This window comes from Saimiri boliviensis, chromosome 5 (assembly GCF_048565385.1).
Source record: "Saimiri boliviensis isolate mSaiBol1 chromosome 5, mSaiBol1.pri, whole genome shotgun sequence".
Taxonomy (NCBI): domain Eukaryota; kingdom Metazoa; phylum Chordata; class Mammalia; order Primates; family Cebidae; genus Saimiri; species Saimiri boliviensis.
In genome coordinates this window covers 73,789,874-73,805,052 of record NC_133453.1, presented here as the reverse complement: position 1 = coordinate 73,805,052, position 15,179 = coordinate 73,789,874, and the positions used below count along the sequence as shown (strand labels likewise).

The 15,179-nt window shown below is 37.6% G+C and overlaps 1 protein-coding gene across 3 annotated transcripts in view; it reads right to left on the bottom strand.

The window, feature by feature from the left end:
• The window catches only part of TTC21B (tetratricopeptide repeat domain 21B), a 74,848-nt gene extending 59,888 nt beyond the window's left edge, over positions 1–14,960 (bottom strand). For 2 of the 3 annotated variants that reach the window (XM_039470121.2, XM_074399559.1), the window contains exons 1-6: positions 14,814–14,960; positions 10,985–11,114; positions 10,784–10,894; positions 7,259–7,425; positions 4,928–5,050; positions 2,764–2,921 (exon numbers count right to left, since the gene is read on the bottom strand). In XM_039470121.2, the coding sequence (XP_039326055.1) occupies positions 2,764–2,921; positions 4,928–5,050; positions 7,259–7,425; positions 10,784–10,894; positions 10,985–11,114; positions 14,814–14,834 (710 nt within the window). In that variant the 5' untranslated portion in view covers positions 14,835–14,960. Of the gene's footprint in view, positions 1–2,763; positions 2,922–4,927; positions 5,051–7,258; positions 7,426–10,783; positions 10,895–10,984; positions 11,115–14,813 lie in introns of those variants that run through there. The other variant, XM_074399558.1, reaches the window with a different exon arrangement.
• Positions 14,961–15,179: the final 219 nt, after the last annotated feature.

Genomic DNA, 15,179 nt, shown 5'->3' with positions numbered 1-15,179 from the left:
AATACTTACTATTACATGTCCTGACATTTGTGGTTGTTTGCTATACATCAATAGCTACCTGATATAATGATGCTCAGTTTTGGTTAAGAAACGTTTCACCCCCCAACACACACACACAGAAATGACCACAAATTTAATGCAATTCAAACCAAAATTTTCTATAGTTTCTTTTTTTTTCTTTACTTTGTAAACTGATTATGACAGTCAAGAGCAAAAAAATAAATAAATAAATAAAAAAGAGCCAACAAAACTATTGTAAGAGAAACATCGTGAAACCCTATCTCTATTAAAAATACAAAAAAATTAGCTGGGCATAGTGATGGGTGCCTTGTAATCCCATCTACTCAGGAGGCTGAGGCATGAGAATCACTTGAACCTGGGAAGCAGAGGTTGCAGTGAGCCAGGATCGCACCACTGCATTCCAGTCTGGGTGACAGAGCGAGACTGTCAAAAAAACAAAAAAGAAGACAAAGAAAGAAAGAAAGAGAGAGAAAAAGAAAGAAAGAAAGAGAGAGGATGGAGAACTTGTTAGAAAAATTATCAGAGTCCATTTGAAACTGAGGAGAGAATAGGCTCGCTTGGAGAAAAAAAAAAGGCATACTTAGAACCAGTCATATACTGAAGAAAAACAATAGCTGTTAGCATGTGAAAAGTTGCTCAATCTCAACACAATAAAAGAAATGAAAATAAAAATAAGATATCTCTCAGATTGCTTAAAAAACAAAAACAAAAATACACACACTGAAAATAGCCAGAATTGGTGAGGATAAGGTAAGGGAACATTCAATAGCCTACTGGTAGGAGTGTAAATTAGTACAGTTTCCTAAGAGAGCAATTTGGCAGTGCCTATCAAAAATTTAAAATTATATACCTGAGGCAGAGACTACAATTTGCCTCCTCAAATCCATTCTCTCCTGATTTGCTTGAGCACGTGGCTAGCCAACACTTCCTAGACATCTTTGCAGTTAGACATGGTCAACATGAAATAAAGTAATGTATGCCATTTCTGGGCCTGGGCTTCTATAAAAAGTGGAATGACTTCTCTAAATTATCTTTCCCCTTCTGCCAGCTGTTATGAGGTCTTAGGAGATGGCAGATTACAAGATGGAAAGAGTCTAGGAGTCTAAGTCCGTTAAAAACAGTGTGGAGGAAAGCTGCCTGAAAACTTATAACATTTCCCCAAAACAGTTACATATGGAGAAAATTTTTCTATTACATTGAATCATTATATGTTTAGATCTATTCTTGTAGCAGTTTAGCCTATCCTAACAAATACAGTATCTTAAGTGCTTGCCAATGGGGAAAGAATAAATTATTTGTGTTTTCAATTCACAGAATGCTACTAAGTCTTAAAATGATCAGGGAAAGGAAGAAATAATAGATGCTCACAGATGACATGAACATCTATGTAGAAAATCTAAAAGAATTAATTTTAAAAACTCTTGGAATTAACAAGTAATTACAGCAAGATTGTAGAATATGAGGTTAATATATAACATCGATTGCCTTCCTATGTACTAGCAATGAACAAGTAGAATTTGAAATTAAAAACACAACATTTACATTAGCACTCCTTAAAGTGAAATACTTAGGTACATACAAATCTAAGAAAAAATGTACAAGACGTCTGTGAGGAAAATTTTTAAATTCTGATAAAAGAAATCAAAGAAAAACCAAATAAAGGGAGAGATATTCCATATCATGGATGCAAAGACAATATAAGATGTTAGTTCTTCCCGATTTAATCTATAAACTAACTCAATGCAATACCAATCAAAATCCCAGCAAGTTATTTTGTGGATACTGACCAACTGATTCTACAGTTTATATAGAGTGGTGAAAAACCCCAGAATAGCAACATATTATTGAAGGAAAAGAGCAAAGTTACAGGTCTGACATTACTTGACCTCAAGACTTACCACAATGCTTCAGTAATCAAGACAAATACGGTGATACTGGTCAAAGAGCAATGGCTAACCCCCAGCATTTCTCCATGATGGCAAACAGCTCTCAAAACGCTCTCCCTGCTTTTGCCTTTGCCTGCTCACCCACAGTCTGTTTTGCACATGGCAGAGTAATTCTTTAAAATAGAATTTAGATTACAGCACTCCTCTGCTCAAAACCGTCCAGTGACCTCGTGTCTCAGAAGAAAACCCCAAATTCTTATATGGCCAACAAGACCCTTCACCATCTAGCATGGGCTCCCTCCCAACCTTTGTCTCTGACCTCACACCCTACTCACCTCTCTTACCCCTCCCCACTCCTCAAACACATGACATGTGCTCCTGCCTCAGAGACTCTGCATTTCCTTTTCCTTCTTTCTGCAAAGTCTTCTCTCAAATACCTGCATGGCTTACTCCTAAAGGTTTCAGTCTTCCATGACCACCTCATAAGACTGAACCCCTCAACACTCCCTATTTCTTTCCTGGTTTATCTTTTCCTCACAGCTTTCTAACATACTATAGAATATACTTATTTGGTGTGCTTAGGATATGGTTCCTCTCACTTGAATATAAGCTTTATGACTACAGGGATATTGGCCTGTTTGCCTAAAAAGAGTGTTTGTCTTAGAATAGAAATCAAATATTTATGTAAAACAATAAATTCAGTGTTTAAAAGCAGTATAATTTTAAGTATTTCCTCGGTTCCATACTGTCTGAAAAAATCAGATTAAAAAAAATCTTACGACAAAAAATACATACAGATTTTCATTTTCTCAAAATTATAACCAAATCCAACTTGTATCATCGTTTATTACTTAACCTTTGTGCTGTCTCAACTGTCTGGTCCCAGTCTTGCAAGGCTAGTTGCAACTTCATTTTCTTAACAAAAGCAGGAAGGAAGCTCGGGAAGTTCACGATTATCTGGTTCACAGTCTCTAGAGCACCTGAATAATTCTGCCTCATCTCCAGGCATTGTGCCTAATGGAAGGAAAAAAAACAGTGATATCAAAAGTGTGATCTTTCATATCAAAGTTTTCCTAACACAGAGTGGGCAGGGTATGAGTATTTAATATTTGCTGACTTTTCTGTGAGGAGTAAAGTTTTTGTCAAAACAAAATTTTAAAACATTACAGAATAACACAAATACATTACATAAGCTATTGTGTTTTAGAATTTACTTTTAAACAGCTGAAAACTATGATGAAAGGATAAAATTTTTTAAAAGTTTCTTAGAAACACCATAAAATAATGTTTCCATTTAGAACAGGAAAATTATCTTTTTAGATTAAAATGTTTCCAGGAAATTTTTAAGTAGCATCTGAAATTTTAGAAATTTTGCATCTTTTTTAAGAAATTATTTGCAGGTTAAAGAATATGCGATTTTAAAGAACAAGAAAAATAAAGTTCAAACAAATCCCCCTACTTCAACATTTTCACTTCTATGAATTATCTGAAGGAAATAATTAGAGAAGATCACAAGGAGGTATATAGATGATATTTATGGCAGAACTGTTTATGTATAAAATAATCTCAAATGGACCTAGAGGAGAAAATCATAGTATATCTATTTAATAACATTTTAAGTAATCATCAAAAACAATAATATAAATTTGTAGCTGTATATTTACTGACATGAGGAGATATTATACATAATAGTGTAACTGGTTATTTCCAATAGTGACGCTCATTTTCTCATTCAGATTTTACTGCATTTTCTGAAAAAAATTTTTTACTATGTTCATGTACTACTTTCATAGAAAAAATAAAGCTGTAAATATAGTTAGTACATTAAGAAGAGATGATGAGGCACATTTTTATCAACTAGCTTTTCTTTAAGAGAAAGAAAATGATCAAGAAAAATATATGGCCAATTTCTACAGCAGTGTTATCAGGTAAAACTTGAGGGTGGTGGGTCTGAACAATTATGTTCTATAGGCTCACTGTCCGTGCAAAGTGACAGGAAAAGTAATGTGGGGACATTAACACAAGTCAAGACATGAATCCTCGTTGTCTATTAGATCAGCATATAAATTTACTTAAATTAACATATAAATTTAATTGCTTTTTGCTGAGTCAAAAATAATTTTAAAAAAATTTTAAGGCATTTAGAAAGCATCAATAGGGATTGAAGAAAGGGTCCTACTTAAATATTTCCACCCTTTGCTGAGTTCTAATGACTCCATCAGTTGCTCATCACTTAAAACGTATGTCCGATCATGCTATTTCTCTGTTCAAAACTTTGTATTGGTTGCCTGTCTCTCTAATTGAAGGTAGAAGCCAAAGGCCTTACAGAACAGGCCCACCACTCCTCCTAACCCCCATCCCATCTTTCTTCCTCAGGCCTTCACTTCTGTTCTCTTGGCTCATCCCACTTTGGCCTTCTGAATACTCCTTAAGGTGTCTGAACTCATTATCTCCTCTATTTGAAATACTTTCCCCAACGCCCACAGGGCTTTAACCCTCACCTCCTTAAATGTTTTCACTCAAATGTCACTTTCTCTGACTACTTCATGTAAAATTGGAAGTTCATGCCCTCCAGCTTTTCCTGCTGTATTTATTTTCCATTGTACTTATCACCTTCCAATATACTACATAATTGACTACTTATTTTGTTTATTGTCTGTCTCTATCAGTAGAATATAGGCTCCATAAAAACAAGAGGTTTTGTCTTGCTCAGGGTTTCTAATATCTAGAGTGATGCCTCACATACATAGACATGTAATAAATGCTGAGGAAAGAATGTATGAAACAAAACAGTAACAATGGTTACAGCTGATCCAGGATTCAGGAACTTCGGCAGAGAATACATTTCTCTAGTGTACTGTTCATTGTCCCGCACAAATGCAAGTTCTCCTTACAGCTGTGAGCTGAAAATACTATCATGAAAATTAATCAACTTTTTTGAGCTACTTGGTTTTGTCAGGTTTCAAATGTATTATGAATAAAATTTGAAGCATGATTTATTTACCTTAACTCCAACTCACCTTACCCAGCAGAGCAAAAGTATCATTCCCATCTTGGAGTCCCTCTTCAAAATACTTCAGTGCTTTTTTAGTGTAAGCGTCTTTTCCTCTTGTAATATCAAGCCATGCTTTCAAAATGTGTCCCTGTAAAATAAATAATTCTATTTTTACTTTTTTAGAAATGAAAGAAAGAAATGTTAATAAAGAGGCTAATGTCATTTTTTGGCAATTAATACCAAAAAAGACTGTATCAAATAATGTGATGAACAATAAAATTCTGTTAGTGAAATCACTTTTGAACCCTTGCCAGCCTAGTGTCTTGGGAACTGTACTACAAATTTCAGCCTTTAACATTACTATTGAGCTCAATATTAAAATTAAGATGCTTTATCAAATATTTCACTAGTGTTAAGAACATTATTTTCTCTGAGATTTTGCTAGTAATTGACGATTAATAATGCTTAAACATGTAATTCAATATAAACATGAGAATTTGTTGTCTCTTTTTGGGCAAACAGCCTAAATGAACTAAGATGAAGTAACAGAAAATGTCTTGCTTCACATATCTTAAAGATTCAGATAATCTGGCAACTATTTTCTTAATCTCTTTGATTAGTCCATTGAATTTCAAATGACAGGTGAATGGCCTGAGAAATTAAAAACTGAGTAACTCATGAATATTTATCTTTACACATTAGTGGGCCCATGGGTTGTAAGACATATATGATTGAAAAGAATATGCAAACTGGTTATTTTTCTGCTTAAGTTCAAATAAAAAACTGTGTAATATGCCCTTCTATTAAAAAAAATCTAGGTTAATTGACCAATTTATAAACCTTTAACTAAGACTATATTTATCTCCCTGTATTTCACTTGAAAACACAGATAAGAATCTTAACCAATGCTATGTACTAAATCAGTGCCATTATTTGAGTGATTTTAACTATTGTTTCTGTGTGGATGATTCCCAACCTATATTTCTAGCCCAAAACCTTTTCTAAATTTTTATTTTTCCAGAAATTAATCTGCTATCTCCATCTTACTGTTCTGCCAGCACCAGAAATACAGCATGTCTTAAGTCAAATACATCACTTCCCTTTATGATTAGCTTCTTATGCCACTGGATTTTCTAATTATGTTAACTGGTCTCTAACTTATTTAGGCTTAAAGCCTCAAGGATATCCTAATATGTGACAACTTGTTATCTTTCCCAACTATTTATTATCAATTCACAGGTCCTGTCAGTATTTAAAAATTCTGATCTTCATATTCACTGTACAGTATTTTAGTGTAGAGCCTCAAAACCTTCTGCAAGAAAGCACTATCTTTTTTTTTTTTTTTTTTTGCTGCATTCATTCCAGTTTAACCTCAAGCCACTCCATTCTAGAAACCATTGTTATATTAATCTTCTGTATTTGCACCCTAATAAAATCAGTACCATGATTAAAGGTCTTCAACAGCCTCTCAATGCATGTCAAATCAAATGCAAATATTTGTAACTAGCTGTCAAGATCCTTCAATTTGTCTCAATCTACCTCTCCAAGCTTTTCTTCCACCCTCAATTATCTCTGTACCCTGTGTTCCGTCAAATATGAGTATCTCAGTGTAACATGTCTCATGTTATCCCAGAAGTAACATGTCTCATTTCCATCTATTATTTCTCACTTTGGGAGTATCTACTTTGCTTTTCCACTATCTTTGCTTGTTGAAATTGTATTCATCTTCAGGTTTTTGCTCAAATGTTACTTCCTTCAAAAAAATTCTTTCACATTCTCTTAACACTTACACACGTGATCTCTCCTTAATTTAAAATAGTGCCTAGCACAAAGTAAGCGAACAATAAATGTTATCAATTATTTTCTTGTGCAACTTAATCACATCTCTTGCCTATCATCTATCATTTTTCTCACAATATTAGCCAGGGATATGCTCTATGCCACTGCTTGATTATTCATTCACGAAAGCGAAGTTTAGGTATTCTTTTCCTTTGCATTATTAACCGTACAGACAATGGTGCCTTGTATCTAGAGCTGTTCTGTAAGGAGAGAGGGAGGAAAGGAAAGAATAAAACATGGAGGGAAGGAAGGAAAAAGGAGAGAAAAAGAAAGAGAAAAACACAGGGAAGGAACCAGAAAGAGTTAGTAGCATAAAACTAACCTTAGAGAATCCCTATTCTACAATAAACACACTATTAACCACTTAATAATCATAAATGGGTTAAAATAAAGCTGTTATTTATAAAGTGGCACTAGAGTGGCCAATAACAAAGAACTAAATCGCAGACACTACTGGATATATCAATAACATAAGCGTCTTTTAATGTTACTATTTTAAAATCAGAAAAATAGCTACCTGTTTACTACCATCTGACATTTTGATCATTCTGTCAATATACTCTCTCGCTTTATCATGGCGACCAACGTGCCATAAAAATAAGCCTGCATGGTATAAGGCTTTCTCTCCAGCTCCTTTACGTTGCTCCTTCACTCTGGCATCTGATTCCAGAATAGCTTCTCTATCTGGGAGGGGAAAGTGATATTAAAGAAAAATTAAATTCTGGATCAGGTATTTATAATCAGTCAGACGATTAACAAGGCAAATAATTTACTTCTTTCCATAGTGGTACGTCTAACAGAAATAAAATGCAAGCTATACAGGTAACTTAAAATTTTCTAGTAGCCCTATCAAAGAAATAGAAAGAAACAAGTCAAATTAATCTTAATGTTTTATAAAACCCAATATATTTAAGATATAATTTCAATGCATCATCGATATAAAAATTAATGAGATGTTTTGCATTCTTTTTTCTAATTGTGAAATCTGGTATTTCATACTAAGAGCACATCTGAATTAAGATGCTGAATTTTACTCAGAAATACTTGATTTGTACTTAGATTTCATAAAACTTCTGTCTGAAAAGCAGATTTTTAGACTCAAGTTATTCCAAACATAAGTTTTCTGATAACTGAATCAAGTACTACTTTTAAATTTAAAAAGTAAATTAATTAGAATTAAATAAAATTTTAAATTCAGTTCCTCAAACTCGCTAAAAAAGTTGTATATGGCCAGGCACAGTGGCTCACACCTGTAATCCCAGCACTTTGGGAGGCCGAGGTGGGCAGATCACCTGAGGTCAGGAGTTTGAGGCCAGCCTGGCCAACATGCTGAAACCCAATCTAAAAAGACAAAAAAATTAGATGGGCTTGATGGTGGGCACCTATAATCCCAGCTCAGTGGGAGGCTGAGGCAGAGAGAATTGCTTGAACCCAGGAGGTGGAGGTTGCAGTGAGCCAAAATCACGCCACTGCACTCCAGCCTGGGCAACAGACGAGACTCCATCTCAAAAAAAAAAAAAAAAAAATTGTATATGGTTAAGGATCACTGTAATGCACAATATAGCTGTAGAGTTTACATCCTTCCCCAAATAGAAAGGATATGTGCTATTTTCTTTTAATAATAAGACTTATAAAAATGTATAATGGTTCTAACCACAATTGTTAGGAACAGGTCCAATATTAGGACTCAAAGTATAAATACTTCTTAAATACAATTCTTAAATATATAAGCATGCCAGCTATCATTATGGGTCAGTAAAAAGATAGCATAATTGCTGTTACTTATATAGTTTAATACTGACTGCTCCCTTAAATAGATAATGCTATTCACTTACATTAAATCTACTTACTCTCTCTCTCTATAGAGTATCTGCTTAGGACACAGAAGTCAATCATACCCACATCCTGGATGGAATCAGAATCAAAATCAGCCATGCAATGAGGAAGAAGAAATGTATTATTGAGGCCTGTGATTCTAACTGTTCTATCTTTCTGGAATGTCTATCATGGAGAAAGGTATGTGACTCTTCCTTTCAACTCTAATGACATAAATTTAAATGTGGGATTAACAAGGTACAATCTAATGAGGTAAGGAAACACAGCTGCTTCTTTAAGTGTACAGATTGCTTAGCAAGAAGACCCGTTTCTTCTCTCCCAACTCCCCACCCCTCCAATCCCTTCAAAAGTGTTCATTAAACAGCCATTATACAGAAATAGAAAAAAAAAAAAAATCAGGGCAGGAGCAGGCATTGTACAGGAAATCTTTCCTACTCAGATTTCTATCACATCCCTAATGAGGTATCAATCAGCTGTAACACTGTCTGAATAAAGCTGTTGCCAGATTTCAGCCTTTTTATAAGCAGAGCTTACATCAGCATTCTGGAAGAATGTACACTAACAATCTACGACTTTCCTAGGCTGTATTTACAGACATCTGGACCCCTACCAGAGCTCAAGTCCATTCAGCATCATTTTTGGTGCAAAGCAGAGTTAGCACTAAGGTGCCTCTGAACAGTATTTCTGACTCCATCAGTGTCCTGGAAATCAGTTTCCAACAGAATCAACACTGGTAAGAATAATCAATTAAATAAAAACTTGATTCTAAAAAGAAATTATTTCGTGCTAATGTCTTTTATTTAGACTTACTGACTACAGCTCTCCCATGAAAATTCTCTGCTCTAGCTAAACAGACTCCCACTAGAGCATGGAGAAAAAAATCCCTATGTACTAATGATCCACAGAAAAGCCTAATCCTGAGCCACTTCCATGTATTTGCCCATCCATTTCTCCTCTCTGGTGGACACTCTTCATATTCAAATTCTACCTGTCCTTCAAAGATCAGATTAAGTTCTAAATTTTCACAAAGCCTTCTCAGCCTACTCTTACAGCTTAATAGTGCATATCAACTTCAATTAATTAGAAACTCATTTGTTTCATTTTATATTATTTAATAGAAACACTAGAATTTAATCTTTGTGGTTTTTACATTTTGTTTTCTCCACTAGATTACCAACTTGATGTCACGGACCACTTATTACAATTCTTTAGTATCATCTAACAGGATTAGGCATTGTGTCTTAAAGAAATTAAGCATATTTATATGTTTTAAATAACTTTGTATTGATTTGTGCATGAAGGAGGTATGTCTTGGTTGGCTTTAAAAAAAAGGCTCTTCTAATATTCAAGGAACCAGTCCATGACCTTTGTTTATTATCTAATTATTTGAAACACAATCTATATTTACAATCCTATTAGCTGTTACTGGATATATATGGAAGAATATAACATCACTTCTCCTTTATTACAGATAATTTGGATACTCTCTGCCTTCATCATTAAGTTAACTGCACATTAAGACAGTTCACGTAACTTTTATTTTTTATTTTCTGTTTCTTTAGAGATGGCTGTCTAACTATGTTGCCCAGGCTGGCTTCAAACTCTTAGGCTCAAGAATTTCACCTCAGCCTCCCGAGTTCCTGAGATTACTAGCTTCAGCCACTGTGCCCAACAGTTTACACAACTTTAATTGCTGGTTCAGGTATGAAGTTTCTTCTATAATCTAGTCATGATCTAGTCAACCTACTACTGCATAAAAATTTACTGAATATCTTCCAAGAGCTAGCCCTCATAAAGGGTTTAAAGGCTCTCAAGAAGCTTAATATACAGAAGAAATAAACCACATTGGCTGTATATTTGCACATAAGTTGTAAACTTGGCTGCTGCAGGACAATTTATGTATATACTGTACCTGTTTTTTTGGCTGTTCCCAAAGGGGAATGTATATTCGTAATGGTCATACAAAAAAAATCCCTATGTACTAATGAAATCTCTGCCATAGGATATAAAGAAAATGAAAGTAGTGTAAGATACATTTATTGTGCCTGATGAATATATCCTTGTCAGGAAGATAAACACATGTATAAATTGTATTTACAGACAATATACAATACAGTGTGATCAGACTGAATGGCTTGGTAATTGAGAAAAATCAAAATGAATTGAATAGGAAAACTGTCCTAAGCGTTGTCCTTAAATACCATACCTGGATTAGGACTCATTTTATGGGCGTATATCAGTGCGATTAGAGAACAAAGTGATACATCTTGTTTATTTTTAATAGCCTCAAATTCTCGAAGAGCTTCTTGAGTTTTACCTGAAAATCAAGATTATGATATGAAAAACTGTTCTTAGTGCAAAGCAAGAATTTAAAACTGATGAAACACGTTTAATAATTAGCATGTACCTTCCATTAATGTGCCATAGGCATGATAAAACCTGAAGACTGGGTCACTTCCATACCTCTTAATTCCTTCACTGGCAACCAGTAACACATGATGGAAATACCTTTCTTGACAATAGTAATTAATCAAAGTCTAAAAGGAAATAATGAGAAAATGTTATTAAGGAATTCTGGTGCTCTGAATTACTCTAAGAAACAGATATTAACCTAACATCTAGAATAATGTAAAGCTCAGGCAATGTGACCTTTTTTCTCCCAAGTTACTTAAAATATTGTTAATGGCTAGAACTCAATGTTAAAGATTGCAGAACTGAATGATCATAAAATTACCAAAATAATTCAATGTTTTCTAATAATTTCAATCCTTTTTCCTAAAGTTTTTGTTAACAGCACAGAGCCTGCTTTCACCTTTTTTCCTTTGCCCACATTTTCTTGAATGGTTTAGAAAACAGAAAAGCAGACAATAAACAGGAATTAAAAAAAAAAAAAAAAGACAAGAGGCTTCCATTGCCAGAACGTATTTTAAAATATCCAGTATTTTATTACAGCATTACAGAGTAATGACAAATTAAATTCTTCAATTTATCATCAACCGTTATCTTAATTGGCTTGAGTTCTGCAAAAAATTGTCAGTTAAGAATAAACTATTTTTCAATGGAAATGGCTCTCTTTAAGCTTTTTCCAAATTATATTATTTCCATTTATAAGACAAAACCACTATCAAGAGCTACTACCTTCTGAATAAAAACGGACCTGTGCTATCTACCACTTTTCTTAGGATTATGTCTAAGGCTTGGTTGCTAACCTCATCAAAGACAGAAACCACACTTTCCCGCCATTACTAAGATACCCCTAATTCACCAGAAAGCAGTTTGGGCTATTCCACACCATCCTACCTGGACTCTACATCTTGTTCAGTAGCAGTGAGAAATACAGGTGACTGACAGGATTGAAATCTAAGGCTGTCTAGACAGCTCTGTTTTATTTATATATTTGATGTTTGTTTATTTGTAGAAAGTGATTTATTTAGAGAGAGAGAGAGAAACAGAAGGGGACAGAAAGAAACAGCTAACTCTCACACTGAATGTGAGAATCCAGAAAGATGGAATGCAGCAGAGGAAAGCAGCTTCCACACTGAGTGGAAGGGAATAGAGAGAGATGGAGTTTAGGAGGGGAAGACAGGCTTCCACGAAGGGAGTGTTCATGGAAGGGGTATTTATTTATTTGTTTAGAGACAGAGTCTCATTCTGTCACTCACGCTGAAGTGCAGTCGTACAATATCTGCTCACTGCAACCTCTGCCTCCTGCCCAAATGATTCTCCTGCCTCAGCCTCCCAAGCTGGGACTACAGGCACGCACCACTGTGCCTGGCTAATTTTTGTAGTTTTAAGTAGAGATGGGGTTTCATTCACCATGTTGGCCAGGCTGGTCTCAAACTCTTGACCTCAAGTGATCCACCTGCCTGGGTCTCCCAAGTGCTGGGATTACAGGTGTGAGCCACCACACCCGTCTGACAGCTGTTTTATAGTCTCTTGTTTCTGGCAGGCTATAGTCCACCTACTTCTCTAGATCAGTCACGCGACTGTTCTCTGTAATTTTATCTGCCTTCCTCTGTGCTCCCTACCCTCCTTTTTAGTCATGTTTCTTTTTTTTTTTTTTTTTTTTTTTTTTGAGACGGAGTTTCGCTCTTGTTACCCAGGCTGGAGTGCAATGGCGCGATCTCGGCTCACCGCAACCTCCGCCTCCTGGGCTCAGGCAATTCTCCTGCCTCAGCCTCCTGAGTAGCTGGGATTACAGGCACGCACCACCACGCCCAGCTAGTTTTTTGTATTTTTAGTAGAGACGGGGTTTCACCATGTTGACCAGGATGGTCTCGATGTCTCGACCTCGTGATCCACCCGCCTCGGCCTCCCAAAGTGCTGGGATTACAGGTTTGAGCCACCGCGCCCGGCCTTTAGTCATGTTTCTTAAAAATGTGATCCATAATCCATTTCCAGACCCCCACAGCACATCTCAGTGAAGCGCAGTTTTCCTCCAATGCTCCAGCCCCTAAAGTTGCAAAATGACCCCTTACTTTGCCACAACTGAGGACACGTTTAATATCTTCTTAGTTGACGTCCGTATACTATCACTCTCTATAATCCTCCTGAAAGGCAGTGGCAGAGCACCAAAAAAAGGACACGAATTTAAAGGCAAAAAGACCTGGCTTTAAATCTCTGGACCTTCTTACAATGCATCAGTCTGCTCATTTATAACATGTATTGTTTTGAATGACAATGGCCAAGTAGATGTGACAGACCATATGACCCATAAAGTTTAAAATGTGTACAATGTGGTCCTTTGTTGAGAATGTTGGCCATTCCCTGCTCCGGAAAGAAAGAGAGTATTGGAAGACGAGGCTGGACAGAAAGGTGGGGTGAAAAGAGCCTCATGTTAAGTACTTGGACTTAATTCTCACGTCTAAGTGACGAGGAGTCCCATTTTTACATTAAAGTGTTTTATTCAGAAGTTCATTTGGGTGGCAGTGCAAAGAATACATTTAAGGGTATGAAAAAATTTAAGGGGATGGCAGGATAGCTAGAACAGACGATAAGGTAAAATTTCAGGCAGAGAAACAAGACACTCCAGCATCCCCTAACCTCTCGCACTCCCAAATTGTCCTCCATCTACTTACCACCATCTCACAGAATACACATTTTATTTACCTACTTGTCTGACTCCTCCTACTCAAATGTCAGCTCCAAGATTGAAAGTTTTTTTCTTGGTTGTATTACTTCGCTGCTTAGAACAGTGCTAGACACATAGGAGGCATTCAATAAATACTTGTTGAATGAGCTGAATTAGGGTTTTCCCCCAGCATTAATTAGCCTGTAAAATCTGAGAAGGCAGAGACTATTCAGTTTTGCACACTGCCATCTCCAGCTTTTCCCGGACATACAGTAAGCCCTTCATAAATATTTGCTGAACGAATGAATCAGTCAACAAATGAATACAGAAGACCAACATCCGAAGTTATTTTCAAGCCTCGTGTCTTTAACTGTTTTTATCTGCCTCTCTCTTTTTTTTTTTTTTTTTTTTTTTTGAGACGGAGTTTTGCTCTTGTTACCCAGGCTGGAGTGCAATGGCGCGATCTCGGCTCACCGCAACCTCCGCTTCCTGGGTTCAGGCAATACTCCTGCCTCAGCCTCCTGAGTAGTTGGGATTATAGGCACACGCCACCATGCCCAGCTAATTTTTTGTACTTTTAGTAGAGATGGGGTTTCACCATGTTGACCAGGATGGTCTCGATCTCTTGACCTCGTGATCCACACGCCTCGGCCTCCCAAAGTGCTGGGATTACAGGCTTGAGCCACCGCGCCCGGCCTATCTGCCTCTCTTAAGTTGTCTGTCATGAATATCTGCTGAATGGATGGGTCAGTGATAAACAGAGAAGACTATCACCCCTCCATTTTTAAGTCTTATGTCTTTAATGGGTTGCATATAATCTCCCTGGGCTCTTTTTACTGTCCAGTGTGGCAGCTGACACTAGTTTGCCCGAAAAGTCTCAGCTGGAGGCGCGGTGTCATAGGTAACCCGAGCTTTCCTAGTAAACATGATGCAAAAGTAAACACAACCAGCTGCATGGGGACGAGCAATTCAGAAACAGCGCGCGGGCGGGCTGCCCAGACCTGGGCTTTCCCAGCAGGGCCGGCGGAGGGCGGAGGCTGCAGGCCCACCCTGCAACCCGGGCTGCCGGGGCACCGCCGAGAAACGGCGGCCTAGCGAAGCCACCCGAGCGCCTTCCGCGCCCCCGAGCCAGCGGCCCGCAAAGGAACCCCGCCCGTCCGCTCACCTTCAACTCCTGCGAGTCCATGGCTGCCCCGAGGCCGGGCCGCGGGACTATGGGACGTAGTCTCGCCGCAGCCCTACAGAAGACCCGAATTCAGAAGCCCCAGACTCCCGGAGCCCGCCTACGCCCCGGGACCTGGCGGGAGGGGCGGGCCGGGGCCGCGCCCCCATTGGCTGCCGGCGGGAGGGGCGGGGCTGAGCGGGGCCGCGTCCCCATTGGCTGCCGGCGGGAGGGGCGGGCCTGTGTGGCGGGAGCGCACTGCGGCGGAGCAGGCGCGGGGGGGACCCAGAGGGAGGACTGCGAGAGCGATGCGGAAGGGTTCGGGCTGGGAAAAGGGCCGCCGCAGGATGGTGCATCTGGAAAAGGAGG